The following is a 22,559-nucleotide window of genomic DNA, read 5'->3' as shown; positions in this document are numbered from 1 at the left end:
ATTAGCGGTTTTTAGTCAATCACGGTTTCAATGGCCTTTGCGTAATTCTGTGTTTTCTGAAATAGCGGAGAACAAATTGTCTGCAAAATTAATATTTTAGGACATTGGAGTTCTTTTATTCTATGTAAGAGCGAAACATGGCACAATAGAAATATTCAGGGTAAATTAGAACGACAATATGTGACAGATGGGATAATCTCTCTCAAAATTATGTGAAATAGAGCATTCACGGAGTTTCAAAGGTATCTAAAAATATATGTGATAGCAATAGAGAAAATAGCAAAGATTAGAAAAATAGCATTTTGAGTTTCAAAGGCGGTGATTATTAATAGAAATTACCTAAAAATATTCGCTTATGAGATATCGAAGCGATAGCAAAGATTAGAAAAAGAGCGGTTTCTCTGTATAAAAAATTACATTTAGATATGTACTAGGGGTTAATATCTCACAGAGATATGTTTATATTGGGATTGAAAAAGAAAAAACATTAGAAGAAATAGAAAGGTAGGAAAAAATGCTCACATTTGCATAATCCCTCTGAGCTTGGGTGCCGGATGGTCCAGGTAACGCGTGTTGGAGGGTGGACGGGGTGGCGTCGCTATTTTCTTGCGCGACTGGGCCTGGTCCAGGTCAAGTGTGTTGGTGGGTGGACGGGGTGTCGTCGCTATGTTCTTGCACGACTGGGCCGGCTATTTCACGATCTTGCATAGCTTCGGCAGGGTTCACCATATTATAAGAAGCCGTCCACTCTCTCTTTAACTTAAACCCAGGCTGCATTGGGGCGGGCACTGATGGGGCTGTCTTGTCATCTCTGGTTTTCTTAGCGGGCGGCGGTGCCATACATTCTTCATAATTGGCCTTAAAAAGAAGGGAAAAAGTTAGTATTGAAATAATTTGCCCCTTTTTTACAGAAAGAAAGTTAGTAACTATAATTTTGTCTAGAAAAGGCATTTATCACTAAGAAAGCACAACGTAAAAAATTTCGTGAAATGTACTAATTGCATCCTTTTTTGAATCTGAGAATTACGACTCACTGAGCCATTCAAAAGCCGGCCTAGTTTGTATATTTTACCCTACCTCCAGAAAAAAAACACCCCGAGGAAAAGAACCCCCACGGAAAATATCCCTGAGAAAAGACGTAGAAAAATACTCCCTCCGTCCACCGAAAGATATGGTAAAAATGCTATTCAATTTATGCATAATAAAGCAATGTATCTTTTTCTTAAACCCACCCCCCTTACTTTTGACGCGAAGAAACAGTTTGTTTTCACCTTACAAAGATGGCGATTGAATTGAGGCATGGTCCCCTGCCCCAAACACCAATGTCCTAAATATATTGTTAGATCTTAATTTGAAAATAACGAGATTTCACCGGTTCTCCAAAAAGAGATTGTATATGCCTGCGCTTAATAAATTGCAATTGTCTGCATGAAACCGCTTTAATTTGACAGGAGAAAAACATCCCATTTTGATCTGAGAAGCCTTTTACAGGAAGTGCTTTAAAAGGGGTGACAGCTAATTTTAGCCACGCACTGGAGTCTTGTGTCAAAACAGAACGGCATTTTCACTAAAAATTGACAGAAGTCAGCGGTCACTTTAGCTGGAAATATCGATAAAAAGAGTATTATTTCTATTGCAAGAATTAAAGTCGTAAGGAGTGGTGGATTTAGATGGTTAAACAGAGCATATTTTATAGTCTTCTAACGACTATAAAGATAGCATAGTGGAGTTTGTATTAGAGTGGGAGGCGGGGGGGATTTAGCTGGAAATAGAGAGGGAAGGAATGTATCAAAATGGTATTTCTTTTTGCGAGAATTTGGGGTCGTAAGACAATGGGGGAAGGGATGGGGATATTGTTAGACCCTAATTCGAAAATAACTTGTTTCTCTACTTCCACACAGGTTGTTTAGGTCTTAGCTTAATTATTGAATCATTGTGTTTTAATTTGACGGAAGAATAGTTCCGTTGACCGCGTTTGTAAGCCGGAAATGGTGATAGCTAATTATAGGCCTCGCACCAGAGAGCCTTGTGTCAAAACCAGAGCAAGCTAATAACAACAGAGCGATGGATGTCTCAGAGAAAATATTAAAATTGATAAAAGTCAAACTTTAACGAAAAGATATTTATTTTTTTTTGCGAAAATTTGGGATTGTAAAACAATGGTGGGGGGGGGTTAGGTTTTGAGGGTAAAAGAATATATTTTATGTATTCCATTGATTATAATGATGTTTGTATGGTTTGGGGGGGGATTTGGGGTAAAGGAATATATTTACGTTTTAGCTGAACATACTGGAGGATGTCCAAGGAAAATTCGTTTGAAAATAAAAAATGTACTTACATTGCAAATTGTAGTTGACACGGCTTCTAATTCATCAATATTATCCATTGTTGTTTACACTGTGTCACAATACTTTCTGATAATTGAATTACATTGCATGTCCGTTATATATGAAATCTCAAGGGCGAATTGTTATGTAACGGGGAAACTGTATGTAAGCAGGCCTCTGATTGGCTGAGAAGGAGGATGTATCCGACTCGCTGACTGGCTGAGAAGGAAACACGTGATCTAACTGTTTCCGGGAAAGTCATAACATTTGGCTCGAGAGCAACAACAACAAATACTATTTCTGGACACCATGACATTCACGATCGATTACGCAATAAAGTTCTCGGACATTAACTTCCCCCTCGAGTCCTAGATCAATAACATTGTTCCCGTTAGAATTCAATGCACATGTGCAACCTTCGCCCCGGAGCTATTACACATAGAAACATCAAATAAATCGACCTTGGAAAAAGAGGTCATTGACCCCATTAAGCACGTGTTCTCCCTAATGACTCTATGCACATATTTGGTGTACTGACAGTATTCTATGCCCATATATGGTGTGGGGTCACGAGTTATTAGGGCTTCTCTACTAACAACTCTCATCGGCCATATTTTGGGAAGGCAAAGATTAAATTCTGTTAATTTACCAGAAACTACTCTCGTAAAAAACTTGAAAAGTGGGTCTAAAATTGTGTCTTTCAGGCTCCGGGTACCTCTGCCTCTCACACAAACTGAAATATCGCTAATATTCACGACACTAGTTGGTTTATTTTAATACAGTTTGACCGGATAAACTTTCTATAACATCGGTTCATTTTGGCCACAATTTTCGTTTGCTCGACAAAATTCCAAATATTGAGGCTTTCCAATGGCTTTCTGTTTTATGCTCCTTACGAAATACCCATGGACCTCTTAAAATATCTCTGAGTGGGTTTGAAATGTTAAAATTAATTTTAGGGTTACAAAACTCATGTTTCTCATGGGGGCTCTTCGGAAGAAAAAATCGTTTTAGGTAATCTTGCGTTGAGTGGGAAGGGATATTAAAGACTTTTTCAGCAGAATATCTTGTTAAGGCTAACGTCTCCACTTCATTGGGCCAGCCTCTTAGATGACAACATCGCAGCCCAGATTTTAAATAGTATCACCCGTCCTGTCAATAGTAACCATTCGTTTAAATAATAAATAAAAAAAAGCTCGTCTCCGGAGATACTAAAAGTGGTGATAATGAGTAATGACGCTTTTCAAGTCAAGTACAAGTTGGTGAAAATTGAAATGGAGAAACTGGGAACGTTTTTGAGATCTAAGAAAGAGGAAATATAGTTCAGAAAGTTATTATACGCTTTGGAAGTAAATAATTTGAGAAGTCCAGAGGCAACATACAAGTTTCAAAGTTATATCAAAATAACTCAATAAAGCGAGATTTTTCTCGCGAGTTAATATACAAATGTATAAATACAAAATTAGTAATTTATAAGACGTATCAATCAACCTAGTAATCAAGAAATACAGAGATAATTAGGATCTGCTCATTAAACAAATTATCAAGCTCAAATTCTTGTTATTTGGAAGGCTTGAAGAATATGTTGTGTTTTTCCTATACAAGGGAGAGGGGGTCACAACTTGAGAGTTGGTAATAGATAATGATATTTGGCACTGAGGATTCTATGTGTAATTATACATAATTATTTCAAAGCTGGATTTTGGTTAAGCTTACTATGTACATGCCAAATGTCAGCTGAACAAAAAGAACAATATGGTGATCAGTCTACTCCATCGGTATTATTCCTTCCGTGCCTTAAAGGGTAAAATGTTTTGTTTGCCTTTTGTTGGTTTTGGTTTAACGGTGTTTTGACTTTGTTGTATCATGGAAGACAAATACCGGAGTTGTGTCTCTAGCATTCAGTAAAAAAATTTTGCACTAATTAGCTTACATTAATTATTAGGCTGCTCTACGAGAAATACAAAAGCAATTATTTGAGTCCCTTTGCTCTCTCAGAAAAAGAAAGTAAATTATACTAATGAATAGATTTATATTTGGCATGCTGTCCAAAAATTATTGACAAAAAAAAGATTGAGCATGCAAAACTTTACATTCAGCAATTCGTGCTAGACCTTTTCTATATTGATGGGTCTTGAAAGCTAAAGGGGCCTTTAGCTTTCCATTTGGATGTAATATGGCTCTCCGCACATCAAAGGCTTCAATTTCACTCAGGTGGTATTAAAATTTTGTTCTTTTATTTGGCTTTTTAATTCCTCACACGGTCACATGAGAACAACACAAGGTGGAGTTATTTGGCCCCCCTTTCTAAAATAAAATCCTATCTATATAACTATCTCTATCTCTATAACTATCTATATAACTATATCTATCTATGTACCATATGCCAACAATATTGGCTTGAAAAAAACGTCAAAAACAGATACCAACAAAATTAAAGCACACTATACCTTTTCTCCATTAATATACCACGCTAAGTGAGCTTTTGGCTTTGCATTTAGGAGTAAACAATTGGCTCTCAGCATGTCACCGGCTCTATAGTCAGGGTTTATCATTCCAAGGGGCTTGTAAGTTTGAACTATTGGTCCTCCGGTAGGAGCAACTGAAACAATGTATATAAAAATATTTTCTCTTTCATTACACATTAAGTTTAGCTTCAAAAATTTAAGTATATTTTACGAAAAAAGTATGTAAATTCAAAACAGGGGGCAGCCACTTTTTGCCACCTGGTGTATATTTCAGAATATCACATGTACTGCACGGTTCAGTCGTGCTCAACAATGATTCCTTCGCTCTTGGTACAGTCTTCACCACGCTTGGCACACTTCTGCCACGCTTAGCAGGCTTCAACTCGTGTACGTGATTCCTGAAAGTAAACACTCCCCCCCACCCCAATTCAAAGAAAATAAATCAACGAGGAAAACTTTGAATTTGATCAGCTTCTAACTTTACTTCACAATATTAAGCTCATTAACTTTCCTTCAGTTTAATTAAACTGAATGTAATCTTTTCATAAAGTACTAAGGAAACTGAATCAAAACATTTTTTCCCTCCCCCCCCCTTGAAACCATATTGGGTCAATTAATACTTCAAAATTGCAATTTAAAAACAATCTTTTAGAATCTGTCAACGTTTTATAGTCTCTAGGGCAAAATAACATTTCTGTCAACATTGTCACTTTAAGCCACGAAACTAAATAAGCAGATCTACTTATCTGTAAAAAAAAACTCAAACACTAACAATCTGTTGACTTCCAAAGACAACTACACCTTCAAAAGAAAGCTATGTCATCTTAAGCGGTTTGTTGCCGTTTGGTTTTTGTTTTTAGTTGTTTCGCCCACTTATATTTTTAAAATTAGAAAGTTGCTTAGTTTAAAGCTGAAACTTAAGAAGGGTAACTACCTCCCGGGAAGTTATGATGCTGGTATACTCCAGGGTGAGAATTTGAGACAAATTTTCTAGAAACAGTTGAATGCTAAACTTAAGAGTTTAAAATTTGACAATGTGGAAGATGGTTGGAATAATTTTAGAAAAACAATTTGTGAAGTTGCTGATGGTTGTTTTAGGGAAGAGAGGTAGGAGCGCAGTTAGGAATATTAGTGAAAAAGCTTTTTGTTTAATATATAGAAAGAGGGGCTTGCAAAAGAATTATCTGAGTGACAAATCATCTGAATTATCTGAGTGACAAATCAGTAGTAGTATTAGTAGTAGTAGTAGTAGTAGCAGTAGAATCAGTATTAGTAGTAGTAGTAGTAGTAGTAGTAGTAGTAGCAGTAGTAGTAGTAGTAGTAGTAGTAGCAGTAATACTAACAGCAGCAGTAAAAGCAGTAGTAGTAGCAGTAGTAGTAGTAGCAGTAGTAGTAGTAGCAGAAGTAGTAGTAGTATTTGGCCTAATAGTAGTAGTAGTTCCAGCTTAAAAGTTCCAACTTGATGTCCTAAGCCATTCCTGACAAAAGTCTTATGACAAGCTGCATGAACATTGTTTGTTTTTATTTCATTGTGCCCTCTCCTCAACATACCCTGAAACCTGGATTAAAATATCCTTAGTCTTTTTGGACGCCAGAGGTAAAACAAGCTTTGTCCCGATAACAAATTCTGTATTAAAATAACATGTGAGTCAGGGTGTCATCCCCAGAGCTATCGGAACTGCTGCTCAAAAATTTTTATCGGGTGTCGTCGAGGATTATAAGAAGCGTGGGGAGGCAGGAATACTTGCCCACCTCACTCTTTAATTAGGCAGAGTAATTGCGCTGCCTTTGATTACAATTAATTGAAAAACTTTTCCACAAAATAAGTTTTTCAAAGAAAAGTAAAGAACCCCATTAAACAAAAAATAATCAAAAATAAAACTAAAATAATCTACCAAGCGTGAAACTACCACAAATCAGCATCGATAAATAAATGAAACCTAGATAAAGAACGATGTGGGCACAATGTGTTGCACGATGTGGACACAATGTGCACTTCGTATCGAAGGAGTTGTCGTAAAAACTTCGAAAAGAGCTCATTCGATTGGAAATTGGAGTGGCTAGTGCCATTTTTAATAATCAAAGGTGATTGTAGGGCAAAGATAGCCATTTTGTTAAGCGTAGTTGATTTCCAGATAGAAAATATGTTTTTGAGGGGGACACTCCCCCACAACCCACCAGGTAAGGGTTTTAAGTTATGCCCTGAGGGCATATAAGAACGATGGTGGCACAATGTACTATTTATTATTTTTTCCTTTAAAGCAGGACACTTCATATGGAAGGGGTCGTCGTAGAAACTTCAAAAGGGGCTCATTCGATTGGAAATTGAGAGTTCTAGTGCCCTTTTTTTGTAGTCAAAAGTGATTGGAGGGAAACTAGCCCCCCCACGCCCATAATTCCCCCAAACACATCCAATCAAAATTTCGAGATAGCCATTTTGTTCAGCGTAGTTCATTTCCAGATAGAAAATATGTTTGTGAGGAGGACACTGCCCCAAAACCCTCAGGGCAAGGATTTTAATTTATGCCCTGGGGGCATATAAGGTTTTTATAGTAAGTGTTTTCGTAGAAACTTCAAAACAGGCTCATTCTATTGGAACTTCGTAGGGCTAATACCCTTTTTAATAGTCGAAAGTGAATGGAAGGCAACCAGCCCCCCCCCCCCCCCCACGCCCATCATTCCCCCAAACACATCCAATCAAAATTTTGAGATAGTCATTTTGTTCAGAGTAGTTGATTTCCAGATAGAAAATGTATTTTTGAGGAGGACACTCCGCCACAGCCCTCAGGGAAGGGGTTTTAAGTTATGCCTTGGGGGCATATAAGGTTTTTATATAAGGCGTTGTCATAGAAACTTCAAAAAAAGCTCATTCGATCGAAAATTCAAAGGGCTGGTACTCTTTTTACTAGCCGAAAGTGATTGAAGGGCAACTAGCCCCCCCCCCCCCACCCATCATTTTCCCAAACACATCCAATAAAAATTTTGAGATAGCTATTTTGATCAGCTTAGTTGATTTCCAGATAGAAAACATGTTTTTGAGGAGGACACTCCCCCAGCGCCCTCAGGGCAAGGATTTTAAGTTATGCCCCGGGGGCATATAAGGTTTTTATAGAAGGCGTTGTCGTAGAAACTTCAAAAGGGGCTCAATCGATTGGAAATTCAAAGGCCTAGTGCCCTTTTTAATAGTCAAAAGTAATTGGAAGGTAACTAGCCCCCCCCACTTCCATCAGTCCCCCAAACACATACAATCATTTAGATAGCCATTTTATTCAACGTAGTTGAAAGTTTTTGAAATTAGGTCTTTAAGGATAACAACCCTTCTCCCCCCAGCCCTCAGGGCAAGGGTTGTAAGTTATACCCTGGAACTTCAAAAGGACTCATTCAATTGGAAACTGAAAAGGCTAGTGCCTTTTTTAATAGATGAAAGTGATTGGATAGCGACTAACACCCCTCTCATGCCCACCATTTTCTCAAACACATTGAATTAAAATTTTGAGATATCGATTTTGTTCAACGTAGTTGAAAGTTCTGGAAATTTTGGCTTTAGGATGATAAACCCCTCAGAGCCCTCAGTGCAAGGCTTGTAAGTTATTCCGTGGGGCATATAAAGTTTTACTGAAAGCGTTGTCGCAAAAACTTCAAAAGGACTCATGCATTTGTAAATTGAAAGGGCTATTGCCATTTTTAATATTTGAAAGTGATTGGATAGCAACAAAGGCCCCTCTTACTCCCACCATTTTCCAAAACACATCCAATCAAAATTTTGAAATGTCCATTTTGTTCAACGTAGTTGAAAGTTCTGGAATTTATCTCTTTTAGGAAAATAACCCCCTTAGAGCCCTCAGTGCAAGGGATGTAAGTTATGCCCTGGGGGCATATAAGGTTTATATAGAAAGTTGTTGTACAAATCATAGGCAGCACGATCGCGCTGCCTAAGTAAAGAACGGGGACACTCGAAAACGAGACAAGAAGCGGGGACTAAGTAAAGAGGAGGACACTCCCCCACAACCCTCAGGGCAAGGGTTTTAAGTTATGCGCTGGGGCATATAAGAACGATGTTGGCACAATGTATTATTTATTAATTTTTTCCTTTAGAGCAGGGCACTTCGTATCGAAGAAGTTGTTGTAGAAACTTTGAATAGCGCTCATTCAGTTGGAAATTGGAGTCGCTTGTGCACTTTTTAATGCTCGAAAATAATTTGAAGGCGACTAACACCCCTTCCACGCCCACCATTTCCCGAAACACATCCAATTAAAATTTTTGGATAGCCATTTTGTTCAGCGTAGTTGATTTCCAGATAGAAATTATGTTCTTGAGGACAGTCCCCCACAATCCTTAGGGCAAGGGTTGTAAGTTATGCCCTGGAGCATATAAAGTTTTTTTTATAGAAGGTATTGTCGTAGAAACTTTAAAAAAGGCTCATTCGATTGGAAACTTAAAGGGCTAGTGACCTTTTTAATAGTGGAAAGTGATTAGAGGGCTACTAACTAACCCGCTCTCATGCCTACCTTTTCCCCAAACAATGCTAATCAACACTTTGAGATAGGCATTTTATTCAACGTAGTTTTAAGTTCTGGAAATTAGGTCTTTGAGGATGACACAACCCCCCCCCCCACAGCCCCCAGGGCAAGGGTTGTAAATTATGCTCTGGGGGCGTATAATGGTTTTATTGAATGCGTTGAAACTTCAAAAGAGCTCATTCAATTGGAAATTTAAAGATCTAGTGCCTTTTTTAATAGTAGAAAGTGATTGGAGAGCGACTAACGTCCCTCTCACGCCCACCATTTTCCCAAACACATCCAATAAAGATTTTGAGATAGCCATTTTCTTCCACGCAGTTCGATGTTCTTGAAATTGTACCTTTGAGCAGGACCCTCCCCCCACATTCTTCAGGGCAAGGGTTATAAGTTATGCCCTGGGGGCATATAAGGTTTTTATTGAAATCTTTGTCGTAGAAACTTGAAAAAAGGCTCATTCGATTTGAAGTTCAAAGGGCTAGTACCCTTTTTAATGGACGAAAGTGATTAGTAATATTTTTTGTTGTTGTTGTTGTTTAGCCCAGGGCACTTCGTATCGAAGGAGTTGTCGTGGGAACTACAAAAAGGGCTAATTCGATTGAAAATAGAAAGGGCTGATTCCCTTTTTAATAGTCGAAAGTGATTGGAGGGCAACTAATCCCCCTCCAACTCCCACCCTCCCATGCTCAACCTCCCATTTGCCCATTATGTTTAAAAACTAAATGTTGCCTTAAGATTAAATCAAAATGCACTGTGATAATGCTAATCCCCAATAAGGCATCTCAGCAGTATCCCAAGGACGACTGAGGGCATTATGTTCGAACTTTCGGGGCTACTTCTGCTCTTAAAATTTAACCAAATAAAAATAGCGTAAGTGTATCCAAGCTATCAAAGAAAGTAAACAGATTTTTTTGCGAATGGTGTCAAGGTTTCCATTTCAGGTCCACTATAGGAGGTATGAAACTAAATTAAACAGTACTCTTTTTGTCCAGAATTTTAAAAGGGTGTATGCTGTTAAAAATTGCTGGAAATTTTTCTCCAGCCTACAAATAGCAGGCCAAACTATAAAGTCTTAAAAAACGAAAAGATTTAAAGTATTATTTTCTTTTTCCCTGTGTTAATATAAAACGAACAGGAATCAATTAAAAAAAAATTTTGCAAAAAATAAGTTTTTCAAATAAAAGTAAAGAACTCCATTAAACAAAAAGTGAGCAAAAATAAAATCAAATAATCTACCGAGCGTGAAACTACCACAAATCAGCATCGATAAATAAATGAAACCCAAAACGAACAAAAATTACAATAAATATCCGAGTCAAACTCAAAACGAGCGGAAATTAACATAAATTGGGCGCAAAACCCCTATGCCTTCCCAAGGCCAGAAAAAAATTTGTAATCTACTTAAAAAATACAAATGAATGTGCATTGTCAGTTTAATATACATATACTGATATTGATTAATCAAAATGTTAATATTATTTGATTTATTAAAGTTATAAAAGGGAAAACATTTATACTTATTTATCGACGTTGATTCGTGGTAGTTTCACGCTCGGTAGATTATTTGATTTTATTTTTGCTCATCTCAAAATTTTGATTGGATGGGTTTGGGGAAATGGTTGGCGTAGAAGGGGTTTTAGTTGCCTTCCAATCAGTTTCGACTATTAAAAAGGGCACTAGCCCTTTAAATTTCCAATCGAATGAGCCCTTTTTGAAGTTTCTACGGCAACGCGTTCTTTAAAAACCTTATATGCCCTCAGGGCATAACTTACAACCCTAGCCCTGAGGGCTGTGGTGGAGTTGTCCTCCTCAAAAACAAAATATCTGGAAATCAATTACGCTGATTAAAATAGCTATCTCATAATTTTTATTGGATGTGTTTGTGGAAAAGGTGGGCTTGAGACGGGGGTTAGCTACCCTCCAATCACTTTCGACTATTAAAAAGGGAAACTATCCCTTTGAATTTCCAATTAAATGAGCCTTTTTTGAAGTTTCTACGACAATACTTTCTATAAAAACCTTATATAACCCCAGGGCATAGCTTAAAACCCTTGCCCTGAGGGCTCTGGGGAGTGTTCTCCTTAAAAACATACTATCTATCTGGAAATAAATTACGCTAAACAAAATGGCTATATCAAAATTTTGATTGGATGTGTTTCGGGAAATGGTGGGCGTGGAAGTGGTTGCCTTCCATTCACTTTCGACTATTAAAAAGGACGCAAGCTACTCTGATTTCCAATTGAATCAGCCCTTTTCGAAGTTTCTACAACAACTTTTTCGATATGAAGTGCCCTGGTCTAAAGGGGAAAAAAATAATACGTTGTGCCAACTTCGTTCTTATATGTCAGGCTATTCAACGTAGTTTTAAGTTCTGTAAATTAGGTCTTTTAGAAGGACAACCCCCTCACAGCCCTTAGGGCAAAGGTTACAAGTTATGCCCAGGGGGCATATAAAGTTTTTATAAAACGTGTTTTTTTAGATAGCCATTTTGTTCAGCGTAGTTGATTTCCAGATAGAAAATATGTTAAAAATATATTTTCTATCTGGAAATCAATTGCGCTGAACAAAAAGGCAATCTAAAAAAAACGTGTTCCATAAATACCTTATATGCCCCCAGGGTATTACTTACGACCCTTGCCCTGAGGGCTCTGAGAGGGTTGCCATCCTCAAAGACTTAATTTAAAGAACTTAAAACTACGTTGAATAATATGGCTATCTCAAAATTTTGATTGGATGTATTTGGGGAAAAGGTGGGCGTGAGAGGGGGATTAGTTTCCCTCCAATCACATTCGACTATTAAAAAACAGCACTAGCCCTTTCAATTTCCAATCGATTGAGCCTTTTTTTAAGTCTCTACGACAACGCCTTCTATAAAAATCTTAAATGCCCCCAGGGCATAACTTACAACCTTTGCCCTGAAGGCTGTGGGGGAGTGTCCTCTTCGAAAACATAATTTCTATCTGGAAATCAACAACGTTGAACAAAATGGCTGTCTCAAAGTTTTATTGGATGTGTTTCCTGAAATGGTGGGTGTAGAACGGGTGTCAGTTGCCTTCCAGTCACTTTTGACTATTAAAAAGGGCAAAAGTCACTCCAATTTTCAAATGAATGAGCCCTTTTCGAAGTTTCTACGACGACTTTTTCGATACGAAGCGCCCTGCTCTAAAGAAAAAAAATAAATAATACATTGTACCAACATCATTCTTAAATGCCCTGAGGGCGTAACTTAAAATCCTTGTCCCGAGGGTTGTGGGGCAGTGTCCTCTTCAAAAACATACTTTCTATCTGGAAATCAACTACGCTGAACAAAATGGCTATCTAAAAATTTTGATTGAATGTGTTTGGGGGAATGATGGGCGTGGGTAGGGGGGCTAGTTGCCCTCCAATCACTTTCGACTATTAATAGAGCACTAGCCCATTGAACTTCCAATCAAATGAGCCTTTTTGAAGTTTCCATGACAACGCCATCTATAAATATCTTATATATCCCCCGCGGCACAACTTACAACCCATGCCCTGAAGGCTGTGGGGAGGTGTCCTCCTCAAAAATATATTTTCCATCTGGCAATCAACTACTCTCAACAAAATAGCTATCTCAAAATTTTGATTGGATGTGTTTCGAGAAATGGTGAGCGTAGAAGGGGTGTTAGTTGACTTCCGATCACTTTTGACTATAAAAAGGGCACAAATCACTCCAATTTTCAATTGAATGAGCCCTTTTCAAAGTTTTTACGACAACGTTTTCGATACGAAGCCATCCTGCTCCAAAGGAAAAAAATAATAAATAATACATTTTGTCAACATCGTTCTTATATGCCCTCATGGCGTAACTTAAAACCCTTGCCCCGAGGGTTGTGGGGCAGTGTCCTCCTCAAAAATATACTTTCTATTTGGAAATCAACTACTCTGAAAAAAATGGCTATCTCAAAATTTTGATTGAATGTGTTTGCAGGAATGATGGGCGTGGGGGGGATAGTTGCCCCCCAATCACTTTCGACTATTAATAAGGGAACTAGCCCATTCAATTTCTAATCAAATGTGCCTTTGTAGAAGTTTCTACGACAACGGCTTCTATAAAAACCTTATATGCCCCCAGGGCACAACTTACAACCCTTGCCCTGAAGGCTCTGGGGGTTTGTCCTTCTCAAAAACATATTTTCTATCCGGAAATCAACTACGCTCAACAAACTAGCTATCTCAATATTTTGATTGGATTTTTTTGTGGGAATAATGGGTGGGGGGCTAGTTGCCCTCCAATCACTTTCGACTATTAAAAAGGGCACTAGCCCTTTGAATTTCCAATTGAATGAGCCTTTTTTAAGTTTTTTACGACAATGTCTTCTATAAAAAACTTATATGCACTCAGGGCATAACTTACAATCCTTACCCTGAAGGTTGTGGAGGAGTGTCCTCCTCAAAAACATAATTTTTATCTGGAAATCAACTACACATAACAAAATGGCTACCTCAAAATTTTGACTAGATGTGTGTCGGGAAATGGTGGGCGTGGAAGGGGTGGTAGTTGCCTTCCAATCACTTTCTACTATTACAAAGGGCACAAGCCACTCCAATTTCCAATTGAATGAGCCCTATTCAAAGTTTCTACGACAACTTCTTAGATACGAAGTGCCCTACTCTAAAGGAAAAAAATAATAAATAATACATTGTGCCAAAATCATTCTTATTTGCCCTCAGGGCATAACTTAAAACCCTTGCTCCGAGGGTTGTTGGGGAGTGTCCTCCTCAAAAATATATTTTCTAGCTGGTAATCAACTACGCTGAACAAAACGGCTATCTCAAAATTTTGATTGGATGTGTTTGGGGGAATGATGGACGTGGGGGGGGGGCTAGTTGCCCTGCAATCTTTTTCGACTATTAAAAAGGGCACTAGCCACTCCAATTTCCAATCGAACGATTCTTTTTCGAAGTTTCTACGACAACTCTTTCGACACTTAGTGCCCAGGTATGGAAACAAAAAAATAAATAATACATTGTGCCAACATCGTTCTTTACTTAGGTAGCGCTATTGCGCTGCCTATGATCAAAAAGGTACGACAACTTTCAATGCCAGAAAAAAAACTGGAGACCCTGATTAATTGTGAAAATTTACATATCTAGGATATTTGGGACCCTGAGAACGATTCGTGTTCAAACTATATTCTGTTTTCTTTTAGCATCGCATATTTTACTTTAGCGTTATCGAATTGCTTAACCTTCAAACCTTAAAAAAATAATAATGGTAACGCTTTAGTTTAAAGGGGGACGGTTAAAAAAGAAGATATTGAGCCACTCAACAGTTACTGCTTAGGATAGCACCCCATTCCATATAAAAGATCTTTCGTAAGCAAAACTCAATCCCCAGTCATAAAATTGTCCGAAAAAGAAAGCCCCGTAACATAAGTTTCAAGTGGTAATTTGAAGTGGAAGCAGGTCAAATCTACTTGGTAGAAAAATAATGAATGAGATCATTGCTCTTATTGAAAATATGTCATCATTTTTAGATTTTCAAGTCAATTTTCCTTTTCAAGATAGTGAAGACTATTGATTTTCCAAAAAATTAGGGCTTTTATACAGGAAAATCAAAAGGATGACAAAATGACGAATAAATTAGGTAGAACAGAAAGAGATTCTGTCTTTTTTCTGATAATGGTGTAATTTCTCTCATTGTAAAATGAGAAAAAACTCTGTTTTTGTTTTTCCGCTTTCTTCCCGTTTTTTTCAATGGTAGGGAGTTCATTTTTTCTTTCTTCCAGTATTTTTATCTTAGATGTTTAAAAGCCTTATTCATTCTCTTACGTGTCATTTTTCATTATGCTATTTGTTTTATGCTACTTTTTTCAGATTTATGATACATTTTTTCTGTTTACGTTTTTCTCTCAAACTTCTGTTTTACTATTAGTTCCGGGGCCTAATCTATTCCCAGACGCACATACCCCAGATTCCCATGACAGACCCTGGATTCTCGTGACAAACCCTAGATTCTGGAAGACAAGCCCCCGGATTCTGACGAAACCCCTGTTTTGAAGGGTCAGCAGGTGTTAGAGAATATTTAGTTTCGATTGCAAAGTAATAGGGGTCCCGTAATACGACCGGTCATAAAAGCAAATGTTACTTTTCCCACGGTAGCCCTACCCAGGATTCCACGGGAGCCCTGTTTTAAACGGTCAGCAGGTGTTTGTTACGTCATGGGTGGATCAAGAGTTAGTTAAGTCAAGGCTTAAGTTCGGTTGCTAAGTAATTAGAGTTGAGGGTAATGCAATCGCGCCGGACTTGATAGATTTATTTAGGGTGACACAGTCTTGCCTAACATGGTAGATTTATTGGGAATAAGATGATGATAATGATGACACATAAGAGGGGGTTGCGTTTTTACAGCGCCACACATGGATGTTACCTAATGGCAACGCACACGTGAGTGTTACATAATGACAGGGCACATTTGGGAGTTACGTTATGGTGGCAAACACGTTGGGTGTCAAATATTACGTTTAGAGATTTTATTTGTTTTTCAAGACGTTGTTTCTTTCTTCGAGACATTCAAGGACATTTCTTCCAGAGCTTTCTTTACTTCTTGCGTAACGGAAAATTTTCACCAATGATGCATTCTAACGTGTCTTGTTTCTTCAGATCCCGTGGGGGACCTGATTCTAATTGAGCACGACACGCACATGAGGATGTTACATAATACTTTTTGAGATTTTATTTTCTTTTTTTCTCAGAGGAAAATTATATTTTAATAATTTTTTACCTCATTAGGACTCAAAAGATCATTTCCATCCAATGGAACAGCATCCCAGACGCCTGGACCAGCAATCTATTTCCAATATTCTGTTTCGATGAATATATTCTCGATAGACAAGCGCGCATTTGAATAATATTTTCTCTTTACATTTCAAGTAATCTTGCTAGAGGTAAAATAAACCTCTATTAAGAGCTATTTTTGAGGGCGTTTAACTTAGGGCGTATTTCTGAGGGCGTTGACAGGCGCACCTTTGAATAGTATTTTTTCTTCAAATTTAACATAATCTCGCTAGAGGTTACTCTAATCCCTATTAAAATACTTTGAGAGCTTTAAGAAAAACGCTGCGTTTCTTTGAGCCAAGACTATGGATATTCACCCCACGGAGGACCTAGCGAGCAATTCCAACGGGACCACTAGCAACCAATTTCACCGACAAGATGTTTCAAGACTTTTCAAGATATTTCAAGATGTTTTCTAATACATCTGTCTTTCAAAATGTTTCAAGATATTCCAAGACTTTTGTCAGTATTTCCTTGGTTTTTATGCTTAAAAAACCTAAGGATGTGGGGAAACCTTCAATGGCCCACTAGTGGGGGCCGTGCATCCAATTTAACCAGGACCCTAAAGAGCAATTTCACCGGGATAGGTCCTAGCCTAACCACTGGAGGACCATAGAAAGCGATTCGGGCAGAACCCAAGCATCCTATTCAACCGGAGCCCCCCAGCGACCAATTCCAACGTGGGACCCTAAATTAACGACCGAAGAAGCCTAGCAACCAATTCATCCGGGACCCAAGCATCCAATTAAACCGGGCCCCTGTCGAGCAATTCCTACGGGGTCACCTAACCTAACCACAGGAAAACCCTAACAATCAATTCAACCGGTACCCAGACATCCAATTCAGCCGAGGCCCTAGAGAGCAATTTCAACAGGGCTGCCTAACCCAACCACTGGAACCTAGCAACCAATTCAACCGGAACCCAAACTTCTAATTCAACCGGACCCCGAGTGAGAATTTTCAACGGGGGTGCCCTAACCTAACAACCAGAGGACCCTAGCAACCAACTCAACCAGGACCTAAGCCTCCAATTCAACAGAACTCCTAGTGAGAATTTCCAACGGGGGCCCCCTAACCTAAACACCACAGGACCCTGGCGGCCATTTCAACTATGACTCAAGCATCTAATTCAACTGGGGCAACTTAGCTAGCAAATCCAACGGAGGGCCCTAACCTAACTATTGGAGGACCCTACGAAGCAATTTAATCGGGGCCCAAGCATTTTTCATAAAACTTGAAGCATGCTGATTTTTATCCGCAGATCTTGTCGCATGCTAATATTCTGTTCATGAAACTTGCTGCATGCTGATTTATCTCTTCGTGAAACTTGTACGTTGATTTGTTCTCCTCGCGAAACTCATTTTATTCACGGAACTTGTTGCAATTCCGGATTCCCCACTTCTACTGCCAATTCCACAATTCCGATTCCACCAATACCACTCCAAGTTCTGCCAATTACAAGATTTTGTATGTGGTTGCCTCCGTAGTAATCTAAGAACGAACGCTGTTCTTTATTTGAACATCGGGAACTTACCATTTATTGTTATATTGCAATGTTCCGTGCCAATTCTCAAGCTATGACACTCAATGGCTAGCATGTGACCCCTTCTGGCGTGCCTTGTCATACCTGTTTCATACCTACCCGTGCCATTTAAAAATTTTTGCCTCTCAGTTACTTGGACTATCTGTCTTGGCTTTTTTTATACAATTAGCCATGTCTTGATGCCTACTGCAAAATACTTCATTTTCAATTCAAAATCATATGGCGTGCTTGTCCAACCTAAAGCAATTTACCCCTGCAAAAATATCCGTTTATGCAAGAATCGATCGTTTAAACTTAATGAAAACCCCTCAATAATGTCTCTTCTGATGATTCCTGCCAATCGAGGTCAGCGTGACACAGTTTACCACCCCTGTGACAACTTCCAGAGGACATCCTAAGAAATCACAAACTCTTACTGCAACACACAAAATACTTATTACAAAACAAAAAATAATTCTTAAAAATCAAAAATACATCCAAAAAGATGACGAATTTTTCTTAAAAAACTCAAAATATTTCTTACAAAACAAAACATAACTCTTACAAAACAAAATACAACCGAAAAAATCACAAATTCTTCTTACGAAGCAAGAATAATTCTTACTAAACGGAAAGTAATCTTAAAAAAGAGAAAAACGTTCGAAGTAATTCTTAATAATTTAAAATACATTAAAAGATCAGAGATTGTTCTTACAAAACACACAAATTCTAACAAACCCCATATACCTTCATAAGGAATACAAAAAAGTTCAAAGATGAATAAAAATAATTCCTACAAAACAAAACAAATTTCTTACAAAATATAAAAATACTTTATACAATTTTCAAATAATTCTAACAGAATGATAAATAGTTAGTACTTAACACAAAATACTTGCTACAAAATACAAAATTCTAACAACGCCCCATAAACTTCTTATATTATATAAAAAGGGTCATACATAATCCAAATAATTCCGACAAAACAGAAAAAAATACGAAATACTTCTTACAAAACAAAAGTACCTACCAAAAGGTAATTGCTGCAAAACACATAAAATTTCAAAATACCCCAAATACTTCTTAAAGAATACAAAGATTCAAACATAGTCCAAAATAATTCCCACAAAATAGCAATTACTCTTATAAAATTCAAAATACTTTACATAATTCTAAAATAGTTTTAACAGAACAAAAAATAGTTGTTGTAGTCCAGCAACACCCAAAATACTTCTTATAGAATACAAAGACTTCAAACATAGTGTAAAATAATTCTCACAAAACAGAAATAACTCTTACAAAACACAAAATACTTTACACAATTCTAAAGTAGTTCTAACAGAATGAAAAATGGTTGCTTGAGAACACAAAATACTTGCTAGACAACATAAAAATTCTAGCATCATCCCAAATACTTCTTATAAATTCAAAAACTTCAAACATAATCGAAAATAATTCCTACGAAACAGAAATAGCTCTTACAAAATACAAAAAATACTTTACACAATTCTAAAATAGTTCTAACAGGGTGAAAATACTTGGTGTAGAACTTGTAAATATTTGCTACCAAAAACAAAAATTTTAAAAACATCCTGTATACATCTGATAGAATGCAAAAATTTCAAACATAATCCAAAATAATTCGTAAAAAACAAAAAATTATTCCCACAAAATACGAAAAAAACTTTGCACAGTTCTAAAATACTTCTAACAGATTAAAAAATAGTTGCCGCAGTACACAAAATTCTTGCTACAAAACACAAAAATTCTAAAATCATCCTAAATACTTCTTATAGAATACAAAAATTTCAAACATAATCCAAATAATTCCTACAACATTGAGATAACTCTTACAAGTACAGACAATACTTTACAAAACTCTAAATAATGCTAACAGAAGGAAATATTTTAGATCTGATACGACACACAAAAATTCTAAAAACATCCCAGATACTTCTTACTGAATACAAAAAAGTTCAAATATAATCCAAAATAATTCCTACAAAACAAATAATTATTCTTACAAAATATAAAAATACTTTAAACAATCCTAAAGTAGTTCTAAGCGAATGAAAAGATAGTTGTAGCAGAAAACAAAATACTTGCTGAAAAGACAGGAATTTTAACAACATCCCAAACACTTCTTATGGAATACAAAAAATTTCAAACATAATTTAAATAATTTCTAAAAAACAGATTTAACTCTTACAAAATACAAAAATACTTTACACAATTCTAAAATAATTTTAACAGAATGAAAATTTTTGGTCTTGAACATAAAATACTTGCTACAAAGCACAAATATTCTAAAAACACCCCATATACTTCTTATGGGATACAAAAAAGTTCAAACATAATCCAAATAATTCCTACAAAACAAAAATATTATCCTTACAAAATACAAAATCCTTCAAACAATTTTAAAATACTTCTAACAGAATGAAAATAGTTAGTGCAGAAAAAAAATACTCACTACAAACCACAAAATCCTAACAACACCCCATATTCCTTCTTATGGAATACAAAAGTTCAACCATAATCCAAATAATTCCTACAAAACAAAAGTTATTCTTATAAGAAACAAAAATACATTACACAATTCTAAAATAGTTCTAACAGAATGTAAAATAGTTATGGCTTAACGCAAAATACTTACTACAAAACACAAGATTCTAACAAAATCCCAAATACCTCTTACAGAATACAAAAAGTTCATACATAATACAAATGATTCCTAAAAAACAGAAAAATCTCTTACAAAATGCAAAAAATACTTTGCACAATTCTAAAATAGTTCTAACAGAATAAAAAATAGTTGGTGCAGAACACAAAATTCTAATAACATCCAAAATATTTCTTCTGAAAAACAAAAAAAAACCTTAAACACAACCCAAAATAATTCTTACAAAACAGAAATATTTCTCATAAAATACAAAAGTACTTTGCGTAATTCTAAACCAGTTCCAACAGAATAAAAATAGTTATCAATACATTAAATACTTCTTAGAGAATAAAAAAAAGTTCAGACACAACCCAAAACAATTCCTACAAAACAAACAATTAGTGTGTTACTCAGTTTTTACCCTTTAGGGGGCTTTTGGGTATTGTTTGTACGATAGTCAAGGTTAGATTCACTTAAGCCTTTACTACTTTTTTTATTCTTTCTGATAGAAGACCAAAAATTTAGGTCTTCAGATATTTGATGCATATTTCCTTATGAGGTATCTTCTCAGGCAACCATTTAGCAAAATAATGAACTTAATCTTCAGGGTTAACTGAGTGCAGGTATTTTTCACACTCGAAGTCTTCCAAGTTGAATAATGAAATGTCTTTATCACATTCCGTTATTAAGAGCTTATCTGATGAAACATTTCCCGAAACAAAAACAGCTTGCACACCAAAATAACTGCGTATTTCATGAATTTCTTCTTGTACTTTTTGTTTCATAACCGTTTTCACTGTATGGCCTTATGATTTCATCATAAAAGCGAGTTTGATTTATAAAATTTAATGTTGCCAATCATCGTTTTTTATTATACTTTACAATATTGTACTTGATTTATTTATAGCTATAAACTACACAACACTGTTATATTGTATATTGCCATCTAACAATATTAATGCCGCATTAAAAATGACACCACTAGAGGAATACTTCAATCCGATAGGATGTTGACTGCAGGCATCTCAGGTTAGATTAGATGGTCTAATATTTACAGGTCATGATGGCGTAATCTTGCACGATTTTGTTGGTTCTGAGGCAGCTTTGTAATCCAGCAAAATCAAGTTTTGAAGGTCAAGGAGACAACATTTGATAGATGTTACGATTTACATGTTTCAGTATTGAAATGAGTTCAGTTTGTCAAAACTCATTTTTTTTCAAGAGATATTATAATGTTTGGTGTAATTAATTCAGAGTATATCGTATTGAAACACTCCTCGTGTGGTGTCATTTTGAAGCTTCCAATTGTTAGATGAACAATGTTGTGAAGTTCATAGCTATAAATGGAATCTCAAGTACAATATTGTCAAGTATAATAAAAAAAACTATGGTTTGGAACATTGAATTTTATAAATCGAAGTGGTTTTTATGATGAAATCATAAGGCCATACAGTGAAAATGGTTATGAAACAAAAAGTACAAGAAGAAATTCGAGAAATACGCAGTTATTTTGGTGTGCAAGCTGTTTTTGTTTCGGGAAATGTTTCATCAGATAAGCTCTTAATAACGGAATGTGATAAAGACATTTCATTATACAACTTAGGAGACTCATTATTGGGAGAATATTTCTCGTTTTCTAGTAATTATTTTTGCTTCGTAAGAAGAATCTGAGATTTCTTAGAATGTATTCTTTTTTATAAGAACAATGTTTTATTTTGTAATAATTACTTCGTATTTTTAGGAAGAATTTGTGATCTATTAGGATTTATTTTTTATTTTTAAGAATTATTCAAATGTGCATTCAAATATTATTCAAATGTGCACTTATCAACTAGGTGGGGGTGTTCATAGTCTTGCCCCAAAAAAAACGGTGCATTTTCGTTAAAAGCTCTTAATAGAGCTTAAATTTAACTCTAATATCAACCCCATCCTCTAGAAATGATTTCTAGGACCATGCCTTTCTTTAATTCACGCATGTTTTACTTATATTTCATCCTTTTATAAGTCCTTTTTCACGTTTTGTTTTCGTTTCTCGTGTTTTAGATGCCTTTTTTCAGTATTTTAAAGCTTTTTTATCCTTAATAGGTCTTTTCGTGTTTTGCTTTTATGTTTGTGATGTTTTAACTGCTTTTTCTGTTATTTAATTAATAAGACTTTTATTTACAATGGCCTGTGTCTTTTTAGATTCCTCGAAACAGAATATTGGATATAAATTGCTGGCCCGGGTGTCTGGGGCACTGTTCCATTGGATGGAAATGACG

General features: G+C 36.3%; 1 protein-coding gene across 1 annotated transcript in view; it reads right to left on the bottom strand.

Moving 5' to 3' along the window:
- The window catches only part of LOC148952675 (uncharacterized), a 125,360-nt gene that overhangs the window by 75,913 nt on the left and 26,888 nt on the right, over positions 1–22,559 (bottom strand). Inside the window, exon 4 of the mRNA XM_089087351.1 lies at positions 4,778–4,929. Coding sequence (XP_088943477.1) covers positions 4,778–4,929 — 152 coding nt within the window. The remainder of the gene's footprint in view (positions 1–4,777; positions 4,930–22,559) is intronic.

Source organism: Artemia sp. Qi Xiang Cuo, chromosome 4 (genome assembly GCF_049724085.1).
Source record: "Artemia sp. Qi Xiang Cuo chromosome 4, ASM4972408v1, whole genome shotgun sequence".
Classification (NCBI taxonomy): Eukaryota; Metazoa; Arthropoda; class Branchiopoda; order Anostraca; family Artemiidae; genus Artemia; species Artemia sp. Qi Xiang Cuo.
The sequence above is the reverse complement of the archived record's forward strand: the minus strand, read 5'-3'. Positions and strand labels throughout refer to the sequence as shown.